At 38.2% G+C, this 14,442-nt stretch overlaps 1 protein-coding gene across 7 annotated transcripts in view; it reads left to right on the top strand.

The window, feature by feature from the left end:
- The window catches only part of CSMD2 (CUB and Sushi multiple domains 2), a 602,428-nt gene that overhangs the window by 551,029 nt on the left and 36,957 nt on the right, over window positions 1-14,442 (top strand). For all 7 annotated transcript variants that reach the window (XM_086716392.1, XM_086716389.1, XM_086716388.1 and 4 more), the window contains one exon: window positions 12,441-12,614. In XM_086716392.1, coding sequence (XP_086572518.1) covers window positions 12,441-12,614 — 174 coding nt within the window. The remainder of the gene's footprint in view (window positions 1-12,440; window positions 12,615-14,442) is intronic.

Here is a 14,442-nt window from a genome sequence, read left to right as displayed (position 1 = left end):
AAAAATAGAAAAGCCATAAAAAGTGCCTAGTATAGTATCTGTTACATCTCCATCAACAATGACTGCATAATTATTATTAGAAAAAAATATATGGGAACAACATGCTAAAAATGGTGGGAGAGAGAGGGGAGGTGCTCAGAACCCTGATACTCGGTTACTAACCTCACACATCCACATGAGGAAACTGTCCCTTGACCTCCTGCTCTCTCCTCTTGTTCCTGCAGGTGAATCTCCACTACCCCTCTATCCCTGGGAACCATTAATCTACCTTCTATCTAAATATTTGCCTATTCCGGGCATTCCATGTAAATATACATGTGGCCTTGTGTGTGTGGCTCCTTCCGCTTACCTTAAGGTTTTCAAAGTTCGTCCATATTGTAGCACGTATCAGTGCTTCATTCTTTTTTATGGCCAAATACCATTCTAGTGTATGGGTATACTACAGTTATTTATCCATTCATCCATTGATGGACATTGGAGTTCTTTCCACTTTTGAGCTATTATGAATAATATTGCTGCACACATTTATGCCTGGGTCTTTGTGTGAACATATGTTGTCAGTTCTTTGGGGCATATACCTAAGAGTGGAATTGCTGGACCAATTATATAGTAACTCCATGTTTAACTTTTTGAGGTTAACTGTTTTCCAAAGTGACCGCACCATCTTACATCCCCACCAGCAGGGTAGGAAGGTTCCAATTTCTCTACACCCTCACCTCCACTTGTTATGTCCATCTTTTTCATTATAGCCATGCTAGTGGGTATTAAAGTGGAATCTCATTGTGGTTTTGATTTGCGTCTCCCTAATGACTAATGATGTTGAGCATCTTTTTATGTGCTTCTTGGCCATTTGTATCTCTTCGTTAGAGAAACTTCTACTTAAGTTCTTTACCCACTTTTAAATCAGATTATTTGTCTTTGTATTACTGAGTTTTAGCAGTTCTATATATATTCTAGATACTATACCCCTATCAGATGTATCATTTGCAAACTTCTCCCTTTCTGTGGATTATCTTCTTACTTCTAGATAATGTCCTCCAGTGCATGAAAATTTTTAGTTTAATGAAATCCAACTTATGTATTTTTTTTTCTTTTGTTGCTTGTGCTTTTGGTGGTATATTTAAGAAACCATTGCTTAATCCAATGTAATATAATAGTCCAAGATCATATCATCTGTGAATAGATATAGTTTTATTTCTTCCTTTCCAATCTGGATGCCTTTTATTTCTTTTTCTTACTTAATTGCCCTAGCAAGAATTTCCAAGACAATGTTGAACAGAAGTGGCAAAACAGGCATCCTTCCCTTGTTCCTAGTCTTTGGAGAAAAGCTTTCAGTTTTTCACCATTAAGTATAATGTTAGCTGTAAAGTTTATGTAAATTCCCTTTAGGGGTGAGGAATTTCCCTTCTACTCCTAGTGAGGAATTTCCCTTCTACTCCTAGTTTATTGAAAATTTTTAGCGTGAAACAGTGTTGGATTTTGTCAAATGGTTTTTCTGCATCTATTGAGATTTCCCCTCTTCATTGTATTAATATGGTATATGACACTGATTGATTTTCAGATGTTGAACTACTCTTGTGTTCCAAAAACAAATCACACTTGGCCATAGTATAATACTTTTAATATGCTGCTGGATTTGGTTTACTAGTATTTTGTTTAGGATTTTTGCAGCTATGTTCATAAGGGATATTGGTCTATAGTTTCCTTTCTTTGCGATGTCTTTGGTTCTAGGATCAGGGTGATGTTGGCTTCATAAAGTGAGTCAGGAAACGTCCTTCTCCTTATGTTTTCAGAAATAGAAAGATTAGTGCTATTTCTTCTTTAAAAATTTGATATAATTCAGCAGTGAAATCATCTAGTCCTGGGCTTTTCTTTGAAAGTTTTTTGATTATTGTTTGATTCCATTTATTTGCTATAACTCTATTCAGATATTCCATTTCTTCTTCAGTAAGTTTTGGTAGTTTGTGAACATTTAAGAATTTGTCCATTTCTGGAGCGTCTGGGTGGCTTAGTCAGTTAAACATCTGACTTTGGCTCGGGTCACGATCTCATGGTCTGTGGCTTCAAGCCCTGCGTCAGGCTCTGTGCTGACAGCTCACAGCCTGGAGCCTGCTTAGGATTCTTTCCTCTTTCCTCTTTCTCTCTCTGTTCTTACCCCGCTCAAACTCTGTCTCTCAAAAAAATAAAATAAATTTAAAAAAAAAGAATTTGTCCATTTCATCTGAATTATCTGATTTGTTTGCATACGATTGTTCATGTTCATAGCTTTCGTTTTTTTCCTCTATTTTCTATTTCATTTATCTCTGCTACTATCTTTATTATTTCCTTTCTTCTGTTTGCTCTCAGTTTAATTTGCTTGTCTTTTTCTACTTTATTAAGGGGAAAGGTTGGTTTGTTGGTTTGAGATCTCTTCTTTTTAATGTAGGCATTTGCAGTTATAAATTTCTCTCTGAACACTGCTATCACTACGTCTCATGAGTTTTGGTATGTTCTGTTTTCATTTTTGTTCACCTCAAAGTATTTTCTAATTATTCTTCTGATTTCTTCTTTGACTTATTGGTTATTTAGGAGTGGTTTTTTAATTTCCATATGTTTGTAAATTTTTCAAATTTCCTTCCATTCCTGATCTTTAATTTCATCACATTGTAGTTGGAGAACATACTTCGTATGATTTCAATCTTTTTAAATTAATGGAGACTTATTTTATAGCTTCACACATGGTCTAACCTAGAGAACATTTCATGTGCACTTGAAAAGAGCATTTATTCTGCTGTTACTACAGGGAGTGTTCTCTAGATGATTGTGAGGTCTAGTTGGTTTATAATGTTGGTCACCATATTTCCTTGTAGATCTTTGTCTTGTTCTATGGGGTGGTGAAATCTCATACTATTATTGTTGACTTATCTATTTCCTTTCAATTCTGTTATTTTTTGTTTCATGTATTTGGGATCTCTGTTAGGTGCATATATGTTTATAATTTTATCTTATTGATGGATTGATCCTTTTATCAATATAAAATCTTCTGTGTCCTTCCTGTGTTTAACGACAATTTTTGCCTCAGAGTCTATCCTATCTGATAATATCAGATAGCTGGTCTGGATAGCCATACCAGCCTCTGTTTAGTCTCTGTATGTACAGTATATCTTTTCCCATCTTTTACTCTCAGTCCATTTGCACCTTTGAGTCTAAAGGATGTCTCTTTTAGACAGCATGTAGTTGGATCATGTTTTTTATTCATTTGCTAATATCTGCCTTTTACGTATTTAATCAACATTTAGTGTAATTATTGATAAGGTAGGCTTTATATCACCCATTTTGCTACTTGTTTCCTATGTATCTTATGGTTTTGTGTTTTTTGGCTTTTGAGTTTGGAGAGGTTTTTTGGTTCTTTGTTCTATTGCTGTTTTATTTTGCATTAAATAGATCTTTTCTAATTTAACATTTTAATTTCTTTGTTATTCACGGTGCGTTTCTTAAGTCATTTTCTTAGTGGTTATTCTGGAAATTACAATTAACATCTTAACTTATAACAGCATAGTTTGTAATAACACTAACTTAATTTCAGTTGTATGCAGAAGATTTGCTCCTACAAAGCTCCCTTACCTCCCTCTCCTTTGTGTTGTTATTGTTATACAAATTACAACTTTAGACATTGTATGCTTATCAATACATATTTCCAATTATTGCTTCATGCCATTTCTCAGAAGAAGAAAGATTACAGACAAACAAAAAAACACTTATTCTGCAGTTTATATTTACCTATGTAGTTACTTTTACCTGTTTTAGGATTTTTTAGTTCTTCCTGTGACTTCAGTCCTTTCATTTCAGTCTGAAAGACTTCCTGTAGAATTTCTTTATAATTTAGAATTTCTTTCTAGGTTTGCTAGTGATGCATTCTCATACTCAGTGTTTGTTCATCCAGAAATTTGTTAATTCCACTTCATGTTTGAAGGATAGTTTTGCTAGCTATAGAATTCTTGGTTGAAAGTATTTTTTATCACTTTAAACATGTCATATTACTGGTATATTTAGGCTTAAATCTAACATCTTATTTTGTGTTTTTTGTTTGTCCTACTCAGTTTCTTTTTTCTCTTTTTTTTATCGGATTAACAAGTTTTATAACTCCATTTTTTCTTCTTTACTAATAAGTAAGTTATACACTCTACATTTTAATGGCTATGTTAGAAATTATAACAGGAACAACTTCACTTACCAAAGTCTAAAGTTAATCTTTCTCTCTTCTTCCTATATCATACAAGAACATTAGGACTCTTTAACTCCATATGTTTTTCTGACTTTTACATTATTGTTTTCTTATATCTTAATTGTGCCTTGTTTTTTATTTATTTTTTGTGCCTTGTTTTTTAAAACCCACAATGTATTATTGTTGTTGTCCTGTGCAATTATTGTTTACTCAGATTTAGCCACATATTTGCCACTTTCTTTGCTTTTCATCTCTTCTTATACCTTGTCCTTCCTCATGGGATCATTTTCCTGCTATGTGAAGAACATTCATTAGAATCTTACTTAATGAAGATATGCTGGTGGCAAACACTGTCAGTTTTTGTTTGTCTATAATACATTTATTTGTCCCTCATTTTTGAAAGATATTTTCGATAGTTTTAGAAATCCAAGCTGTAGCTATTTTCTTTCAGCCCATTAAAGAAATTTCTCTAATACCTTCTGACCTCTTTTATTGCTACAGAGAAGTTAGCTATCAGTCTTTCACTCCTTTGAAAAGTCTGTCTCTGTCTTTGGTGTCCTGCATTTTCCCTAGTTATTAAATGATAATTTAGCTGGATCAAAGTCCACATTGACACATTTCCCTTGGTGCACTCTGCTGGCATTTATTATTAATGAGAAGTCTGCTTTCAATCTAATCATTGTACTTTTTAGGTAGCCTTATTATTTTTTTACCTAACTGACTTTAAGATCCTTTCTTTCTTGTTGGCATTCCAAATTTTTTTACACTGTGTTTAGATATTTTATTTATCCTTCTTAGGATTCATTAGGCTTCCTAGATATTTTTTGACATCTGGGGAATTCTCAGCTATCAGTTCTATATTGTCACCCCTCATTCTCTTCTTTCACTACTTCTGGGTCTCCAAATTAGACCTTCTTGTGTGATTCTCTGTGTGTCTGAAATTCGCATTCGTATTGTTGATCTCTGATAGATTTCCCCAGGTCTCTCCACATTAGTAATTTACACTAATATTATCGTTTTTTTAGGTTGAACTAATTTAAAGTTGAGCTAAAATTCTGTTCTGGATAATCAACTATCACTGGGCTTGGTGGGCTTTCCCCGTCTACCTATAAATCTAAGGAAACTTCACTACCTATAAGATCCCAAGTGACTTTAAGTGAAACCATTTTCACTGATATTGCATGATTATCATGACATTATATTAGTGGGCTAACTAAATTTTTACTTCTGGAAGACCAAGTTACCTGTGAATAGGCTTGTGGAAAATTGTAGAGTACCTTATATATCCCCTAATCAACCCAGTCAATGAAAATCAACGGTTCCTTCCAGGTTAAGGCAAACTGTTTTAATTGGCATGGATGTGCAGGGACCAAGGAAAATGCATGACCCGGGTCTATAGCATATGCTACTTCCCTGATAAAGTGCTTTAGAAAACAGTGGAAGTGCCAGAGGCTGGCCGGCCATTTCTACAACTTTCATACAACTTTCAACCCACATGGTGTCCTTCTGCTGTGGGACCTAGCGTAGTCTATTAATTGCTGATTTGTATTATTGTCTTTGCTGAATTACAATTTATGCTTTTTTCTCAATCCCCTGCTATAATGTATTCTGTGTAATGCAAGAAAATTTGCTACTATTAGCAGTGCTAAATATCTGTCTTACCAATTTTTATGTACACATTTAAACTTACTTGCAGCTAGGGAAAAAAATAAAAATAAACTTATTTGCAGTTAGAAACTAAACAGCCACTGCAGTGTATTCCATTTGGACACGGGCATGAACATTGAAAACATTTTTAAATGCTTTTATATTTGACAAACTGAGAAATACAACAGCTGTTATTCACCTTTTCTTTTGTTCTTCACCTCCCCGATTTGAATGCAAATATACAGTGAATATAAGTTGTTCCTCTTTATTATCTTACATCCTTTCTTGATTTTCCTTACCCACAGCAGCTAAATGGTATTGACAGTGCTTTATTTTTTGTCACATTTTTATGGTTGACTTTTTCCTCCTTTAAAAGAATAAACCACAGTAAAGGAATAAAACAATAGGGTATATTCTGGTTACTAATTTTACAGATACCCAAGTAGCCTAGATCAAGCCAATGACAAAAAAATAATATCAGGCATTGCATATACTGTTTCAGAGATTATATTAGATATTACCATAATTTAGCACTGTCCTCAAGTTAGCCAAAGAAATATTTTAAAGCCAAGTAAGAACATCAGAAAAACAGCCAGCCAACTGCAATCACAGAAATCATTAGGAATAGCCAACGTATATGTGTTCATCAATAACCATGAACAAAAATGTTCTTATCAGTGTTATTCATAAAAGCCCCAAATGGGAAACAACCCAAATGTCTACCAACAAGAAATGGATGAAAAAATACAGTATATTCACGCAGTGATAGAGCAGTCAACCTTGAAGATGGTCCCAATGACCCCCCCTTGCTGGTGTTCTTGCCTTTGCATAATATCCTCCTACACTGTACCAGGGTTAGTCTGTGTCAGCTGGTGGTGTGTGACTCACAAAGCTATATCATAAAAGACATTTCTATCTCCAACTTGCTCTCTTGGATCAGTCACTCTCAGGGGAAGCCAGTCAAGCCTTCAGATGACTGCAGCCACAGCCAACATCTTATCTACAAACTCATGGAGAATCTTGAGCCAGAACCATCCAGCTAAGCCACTCCTAAATTCCTGACCCACAGAAACCATGAGCGATAGTAAATGTTTATTGGAGCAATTTGTTACACAGCAAATAATACAAATGGTATATAGCAGGGATTAGCAAACTTGGCTCATGGACCGAATCCAACCTGTGGCTAAGACATAAGAATTTTTTTTTTTAGAGCAATGTGGAAAAAAACAAGAAACAAAGAAGAGTATGCAACAGAGACTATGTGTAGTCCTCAAAGCCTAAGATATTTACTCCCCGGCCTCTTACAGAAAAAGTTTGCTAACTCCTGGTATATTGCAGTGATAATGAAAGACGTACTGCTAAACATAGCATCGATGAATATCATAGACATAATGTTTAGTAAAAGAAGCCAAATACAAAAGAATATATACCATATGGTTCCACTTATGAATTCCACTTATAAATTCAAAAATAGGCAAGCTAAATAATGGTGTATGAAGTCAAGATGGTGGCTTACTTTGGGGAGGAGGAGGTAGATAGAAGGCATGAAGGAGCTTCTGAGGTGCTGGTGATATTCCATTTCCTGATATGAATGGTGGTTACCTGGGTGTATTTGCTTTGTGACAATTCACTAACCTATATGCTTATGCTTACTGTGTTTTTCTTTTATGTATGTATGTTTTATTTCCATTTAAAATTGGTTTATTTGAAAAATCATTAGAGAGTTTAAATTGGACAATTTCTAGAAATCCAGAAATTTCTAATAAACTGTCATAAAATCATTTAAATTATAACTAGAGACTCCATTCCTTGCAGAAGGACAGAATGCATTCATAGTATTAAAATAGTATTGCAGAAATATGGCCTTTTGTAGCAACAAGGATGGAACTGCAGAGTGTTATGCTAAGTGAAATAAGCCATGCAAAGAAAGACAGATACCATATGTTTTCACTCTTATGTGGATCCTGAGAAACTTACCAGAAGACCATGGGGGAGGGGAAGGAAAAGAAAAAAGGTTAGAGAGGAAGGGAGACAAAACATAAGAGACTCTTAAAAACTGAGAACAAACTGAGGGTTGATGGGGGGTGGGAGGGCGGGGAGGGTGGGTAATGGGTACTGAGGAGGGCACCTGTTGGAATGAGCACTGGGTGTTGTATGGAAACCAATTTGACAATAAATTTCATATTTAAAAGATAAAAAATAAAACAAAATAAAATAAAAATAGTATTGCAGAAGAGAGTTAATTATAGTACTTAAGAATGTGACCTCTGGAGTCAATTTGCCTGGTTTTAAGAACTAATTCTACCATTGAATAGGTCTGTGACTTTGGGTAAGTTATTTTTCTTCCCCATGCCTCATTTTCCTCATCAGTGAGATTGAGATTAAAATAGTGCCTACCTTATAGGGCTATCTTAAGGATAAATAGATATATCAGTTATGTATTGCTGTGTAACAAACATCTCAAAACTTAGTGCCTTCAAATACCAAATGTTTATATTTTCTTACAGTGATATAAGTCTAGAATTCAAGGCTTAGCAGGTGGATTAGTCAGAGTTCTCCAGAGAAATAGAACCAGTAAGCAATGGGAGATTATACAGTTACAGATACAGGTTTAAGGGGGTGTAGATAGATCTATGTTTTTATCTATTGTTTCACACAATTATGGAAGCTAAGAAGTCTCAAGATCTGCATTTGGCAAACTAGAGACCCAGGAGAGCAGACAGTAGTCAGAGTTTGAAAGCCCAAGAAGCAGGAGAGCCAATAGTATAAATTTTAGTCCAAGTCTGAGTCCAAAGATAGGCAAAGACTGATGTCCCAGCTCAAAGACAGACAGAAAAAGAGAATTCTCTCTTACTCTGCCTTTTTGTTCTATTCAGGCCTTCAAGAGCTTGGTATCAAAGAGGGCACTTGTGATAAGCACTGGGTGTTATATGTAAGTGATGAACCACTAAATTCTACCTCCTGAAACTAATATTACACTGTATGTTAACTAACTAGAATTTAAATAAAAACTTGAAACATAAAAAAAGAGATAGATTGGATGAGGCCCACTCACAAATGGGGAGGGCTGTCTGCTTTACTCAGTGTGCCTATTCAAATGTTAATCTCATTCAAACCCCCTCTCAGAATAATGTTTGGCAAAATATCTGAGCATCATGTGGCCCAGTCAATTTCACACAATGACATAAAATGAACCATCACAGCAGGGTTGGCTCATCTGTGCCCCACTGGCTCAATTAGGACTAGAGAGTCCAAGATGGCCTCACCTACATCTTTGGGGCTTTGTGCCGACGCTTCTCCTCCCTGTGGCCTCTGTCCATGTGGCTACTCTCTCTAGCAGGATGGTTTAGTCTTCTTTGCTTGGAGGCTGAGTTTTTAGAGCAAAAGAGGAAGCTATAAGATTTTGATTCAAGGGCAGAGGAAATAATAGGTATAAGTGGGAGGAGTAGGATGCATGCACACGGAAGGAAAAAAATTGTTGGTGGCCATCTTTGCAGACAGTGTGCCACAGCCAGCCTTTGGCCACCACGATTCGTACTCTTCCCACATGCAATATACAGCCCCTACCCTCAAGACTTCAAAAGTCATATCCATTTAATTATAATTTAATATATAATCCACAATTATATATTGTGTAACAAATCACCCCAAAGTGTAGCAGCTTAACGCAACAACCATTGTATCGCTTCTGGTTGGCAATTCAAGCAGAGTTTACTGGAGACAGCACATCTAGCTACTGAGGCTCAACTAGACCTAAAGATCCAAGATGGAAACTTGTCAGGAAACATGGTCCCAGCTGTCACCTGGGGCATTGTGGTTGTTCTCCACATGGCCCCTGTCTCCATGTAATTTTTTATCATTCAGTAGTGTAAGCCAGACTTCCTTACATCATGGCAGCTCTATTCCAAGAAAATGAAGGCAGAAGCTGCCAGTCCTCCTAATCCACAATATCATTTCTACCACATTCCAGTGGCCAAAGCAAGTCACAGGCCAGCCCAGATTCAAGGGGAGGGGAAATGGACTCCATGCCTGATGGAAGGAATTTTAAGCAGTAGTCTCGGCAGATAATCTATAGACTGGGGCACCTGGGTGACTCAGTCGGTTAAGCATCCAACCTCAGCTCAGGTCATGATCCCACAGTTTCTGGGTTCAAACCCCATGTTGGGCTCTATGCTGATAGCTCAGACCCTGGAGCCTGCTTTGGATTCTGTGTCTCCCTCTCTCTTTGCCCATCCCCTGCTCATATTCTCTCTCTCTCTCTCTCTCTCTCTCTCTCTCTCTCTCTCAAAAGTAAACACTAGATAGATAGATAGATAGATAGATAGATAGATAGATATGTAGATAAATAGATCATAGGCACTTAGAATAGGACTTGAAACACACCAAGACCACAGCGAGAAATAAAGATACCCATGACCTATTCATGCCATCCCTGTGTATGGCCAAAATTCCATCATCAGGGACATCACTGGCCCAACTCACATTTTATCCCTTTGGTCACCTGTCTGGTTCATCATATATGCTGAGACCTATGCCCTTTTTGGGTACAAGCAATGACTACAAGGATCTCCTACCCTACCACGAAGTTTAGTCCATCCGAGTCATTGTCATCTCTTCTTGAACTACTGCAGCAGCTCCCTCTTTCTTGCCACACACTGGAATGTTTCCTACATTATAGCCGGAATGATCTTGTTAAAGTCAAATCACATCACTCCAGTGGTGTCCCATCATGCTTATAATAAAATCTGAATTCTATGCGATGATCTGGTTCCTAGCAACCTCTCCAAACATGTCCTCCATTCTTTCTTTGCTCAGTTCATTCTGCATCTCTGGCTTTCTTGCTATTCCTCAAAAACACTAAGCTCATTGTGCCACTGGGCCTTTACCCCTGATGTTCCTTCCCTCAGAATACTCTTCCCACATATCTTGCATGACAGACCTCTTTAGATCATTCAAATCACTGTTCAAATGACACTTCCTCAGAGAGATCTTCCTTGATCACCTTACTCAAAAATAGCACTCAGTCTACCCTTGAATATCTTTTTCCTGATGGAGCTTTGTTTCTCTTCATAACACCCCTAGAATTACATATTTAATTATTTGTAGTCTCTTTTTTCCACTAGAATATAATTTCCATGAGAGCATAGAAATTCTTCTCCCAAACACATAAAATAGAGCCTAACGCATAATAGGCACTCAATAAATATGTGTTGAGTAAATGAAAGAACCTAGTATCAACTTATGGCAAGACCAATGGGAAGCAAACCCAGTGACATTGACAGCATTGCCCTGCCCTGTCCTGTACATCTCAATTCTGGTATTCTAATCTTTCTTTTCTAATTGAGGTATAATTGACATACAACATAATATTAGTTTTGGGTATACAACATAATGATTTGATACTTGTATACATTTGTGAAGTGATCACCACAGTAGGTCTAATAAACATCCCTCACCATACATAGCTATAGAATTTTGTTTCTTGCGAGAACTTTTAAGGTCTAGTTCCTTAGCAACTTTCAAATATGCAATACAGTATTATTAACCATAGTCACTATGCTGGACATTACATCCCATGACTTATTTATGTTATAACTGGAAGTTTGTACCTTTTGACCTCCTTCACCCATTTGGCCCGCCTCCTACCCGCTTCCTTTGGCAACCACCAATCTATCCTCTGTATCTAAAAGCTCCATTGTTTGGGGTTTTTTTTAGATTCCACATATAAGTGAGATCATGTGGTAATTGTCTTTCCCTGGCTGACTTATTTCACTTAGTATAATGCCCTTGCAGTCCGTTAATGTTGCCACAAATGACAAGTTTCATTCTTTTTATGGCTATGTAATATTCTGTTGTATCTATACACGACATCTTTATCCATTCATTTGTCAGTAGACAGGTTGCTTCCATATTTTGGCTATTGTAAATAATGCTGCAGTGAACATGGGGTGCATGTATCTTTTCAGGCTAGTGTTTTCATTTTCTTCAGATAATCTGGTATTCTAATCTTATCACTGGTGTTCAGTTACAATTTGGTGTCTCAGGAGAGGGAGCTTGCAGACCAAAGGGGACAAATTGGAGACAATTGATGTGGGCATCTGTAAGATGCAGTTGGAAAAGGACTAGAACTGGCCCTTATTCTGGAAACTATAGCCAATGCAGACAGTCGTAGGGTGACAGATCATCTGTTCTGTCTTATGTTTACTATGTGTGCCACCCTGCTGCCAGAGACACCTTGGGTATGTCCTACGGCAGTGAGGAAATAGAGAGTGGTGAGCACAAGAGGCAAAGAAGAAAGGAAATATATTATGGCATACCTGCTACATGCTGAGCAGTCTCCCACCTATTATCTTATTCAATTCATAAAAAAACAGTATTACTCTTCATTTCACAGATATGGAAAATGTATGGCAAATTGAGTAGGCATTGTCTGCTGATGCCAGGTAGGTGTGCCAGCAGGAAGCAAACTTCAATAGATACCCAAGGTTTCTCTTCTTCTCTGCCTGTCGCTACAGAAAGCCTAACATGTTTCCTATGATGATGATCCATCCCTGTGCAGAGTTGCTGACATATTTGGTCTTCCCCATAGTGGTGTCCTGCGGCCATCCAGGCTCCCCACCCCATGCCCAGATGTCTGGGGACAGCTATACTGTCGGAGCAGTCGTGCGTTACAGTTGCACCGGCAAGAGGACTCTGCTCGGAAATGCCACCCGTATGTGTGGGCTGGATGGACACTGGACTGGCTCCCTCCCCCACTGCTCAGGTAAGGAGCCTGGCATGAGGGAGGAGGGTCCCATGGAACACTTGGCTGGTGGGAGATGGATGAGTTACCAAGGCGTGAGTGTGACAGATGGACAGGAGGGAAGCCAACCTTTTGGACCCCCATCTTAACCTTCATAGGCAGGGAGCACAGCTATGAGAGGTCCCAACCAGACTTCAGCCTTTGGTGGTCTGAGCCCAGCTTCATCCCCTTGGTCTACTCTGGCCAAACCCATACAGCCAAGAGATTACAAAACTAGGGAGGATGCAAGCTTGTGAGGTCCCCCTGTGGCCAGAGTCCTATCCAGACATTTGTTTCCATAGGTTTCTGGGAAGAGTTCAAGCCTCCCTGTTGCTGGGCCCAGGTCCAAACCCACTCCTGTGTTCTTTCTTTCCCTGTTTGGGACTCCAAAGCCCCAGCCTGCTTCCCTTACTTTCTTACCACTGCCTCTCCAACATGTCTTATGTCAAGGCTGCCTAGTGGGATACAGGTCTCCACTACTGCCCTCACACACCAATCTCAGACTTTTTCTATTAATAAATTTGTTTTACTATTAATCTCTATGGGGACACTGACATGTTTTCCGAAGAGCAAATGTAAGAAACTGCCATAGCTCTTATATCCATATTATCCAAACCAGAAGTTTATCTGTAATGTCTTACCAGAACAAAATATTTGAAATTGAATTGTCTCACCAATGACAGAAATTACCAAGCAAAAAAATAGCACCCCTGATCTTGGTCTCCTTTCAGATGAGCCTTCCTGGCCCTCAAAGGGATCTCATAAAGACTGTCACCCCCAAGAAGGTAGTTCCTCATATAGCTTTTTGTTCCCCTAGGAAGCCCCCCTTGAAGCCCCTATCCCTTCCCATGCCAGACCCCCTCTAGTGGTAAGAATCCCAACCTTCTGTTGTTGACGCCTTCTCCTTGACTTGGGACCTCATCCACAAGACATGTAGCTATTCTTGCATTTTGAGCTCCTAGATGATCCTGTCTCCCAAAATTTAGGACACTGCCAGAATATTGAACCAGATATTGGTTAGGTCTTCCCAGAAAGAAGAACTTCCTGAATACTGCCTACTGTTTCAAAGGGCTGCTGGCTGCCCAGGACAATCTCAGACCTATCACTTATATTACCACCCAGGACTTTGGCCCCTCACTTTTATTAATCTCATTAATCATCCACTTCATGAACTGGGAAGGACTATGTATCAGCCACAGAGACTCCTTTAGCCCAGACTAGTGGAAAGCCTGTTAACCCATTCTGTTTGTACTTCTGGTGGAAGTGACTTGGGGAAGATAGCATGGAAAAGACAGAGTCATGTAAATTGAATCCTCCTAAGTTATCCATAGAGCAAGTTCCAGGAGGAAAAGGAATTCCAAAGAGGAAAGACAGGCATTTCCCATCCATATGCCTGCCCAAGCATGCATTTGCACCAGTCCGTTCTGTGAATCGTCCCTTTGCATAAAGTTCCTCCCTCTAGACACTTCTCTAGGATATTGGGCCAATGGTGTTCTTAAAGCCAATTTTATCTATCTTGGGGATATTTTTTCTCCATGGGAAAGGGAAGTACAGAGTACAGGAGAAAGAAGCCAGAAAGAAAGCCTTGAGCCTCTACTGTCTGTTAGCAGGGGTAACCCAAACATACAGCCATTCTCCTGGCCCAAGGCATGGAATCCAGAATCTTTTCTCCTCAATGTAATTTCCCTTCTCTGGAGTTGTGTTAGCAGATGCTGGAAAATGACCTACTTGAAACAGTAGTGAAACAGTTCTTGTCTAGAAAACCTCCAAACCATTTCAACCCCAATTTCAAAATTTTGTGACTTCCTAA

This window comes from Puma concolor, chromosome C1, assembly GCF_028749965.1.
Source record: "Puma concolor isolate L17-30 chromosome C1, mPumCon1.1.hap2, whole genome shotgun sequence".
Classification (NCBI taxonomy): Eukaryota; Metazoa; Chordata; class Mammalia; order Carnivora; family Felidae; genus Puma; species Puma concolor.
The sequence above is the reverse complement of the archived record's forward strand: the minus strand, read 5'-3'. Positions and strand labels throughout refer to the sequence as shown.